The sequence below is a fragment of the Eimeria mitis genome, genomic scaffold (genome assembly GCF_000499745.2).
Source record: "Eimeria mitis Houghton genomic scaffold, Emh_scaff3080, whole genome shotgun sequence".
Taxonomy (NCBI): Eukaryota; Apicomplexa; class Conoidasida; order Eucoccidiorida; family Eimeriidae; genus Eimeria; species Eimeria mitis.
The window spans coordinates 3,354-3,707 of record NW_013571427.1 but is presented as its reverse complement, the minus strand read 5'-3'; the positions used below and the strand labels follow the sequence as shown (position 1 = coordinate 3,707).

The following is a 354-nucleotide window of genomic DNA, read 5'->3' as shown; positions in this document are numbered from 1 at the left end:
GCTTAAGGCTGCTGCTGTTTTCCTCTTCTTTCGCTTCGGCTGCTTTAGGTGTATGCACCGATGGGCCTGAAGTCTGCCTCTTCTGCTGCTCTTCCTGCTGCTGCTGCTGCAGCTGCTGCTGCTGCTGCAGCTGCTGCTGCTGCTGCTGCAGCTGCTGCTGCTGCATAGCTAGACGAGCCAGCAGCAAGTCATGCGCTGCGTCTGGTTGGCTGTTACTTAGTGCTGTGGGGTACAGCAGCAGCTGCAGCTGCTGGCTTTTTAGCTGCTGCTGCATTCGCTGCTGCTCTTCTTGTTCTTGCTGCTGCTGTTGCTGCTGGAGTCTTGCGAGCAGCTCCTTGCTGCTGCTGCTGCTGT

General features: G+C 57.6%; 1 protein-coding gene across 1 annotated transcript in view; it reads right to left on the bottom strand.

Annotated features, from left to right (window-relative positions):
* Positions 1-354, bottom strand: part of EMH_0062070 (uncharacterized protein) — a gene marked incomplete at both ends in the record, with an annotated part of 5,063 nt that overhangs the window by 1,541 nt on the left and 3,168 nt on the right. The window contains one exon of the mRNA XM_013497993.1: positions 2-354. Within this exon, the coding sequence (XP_013353447.1) occupies positions 2-354 (353 nt within the window). The remainder of the gene's footprint in view (position 1) is intronic.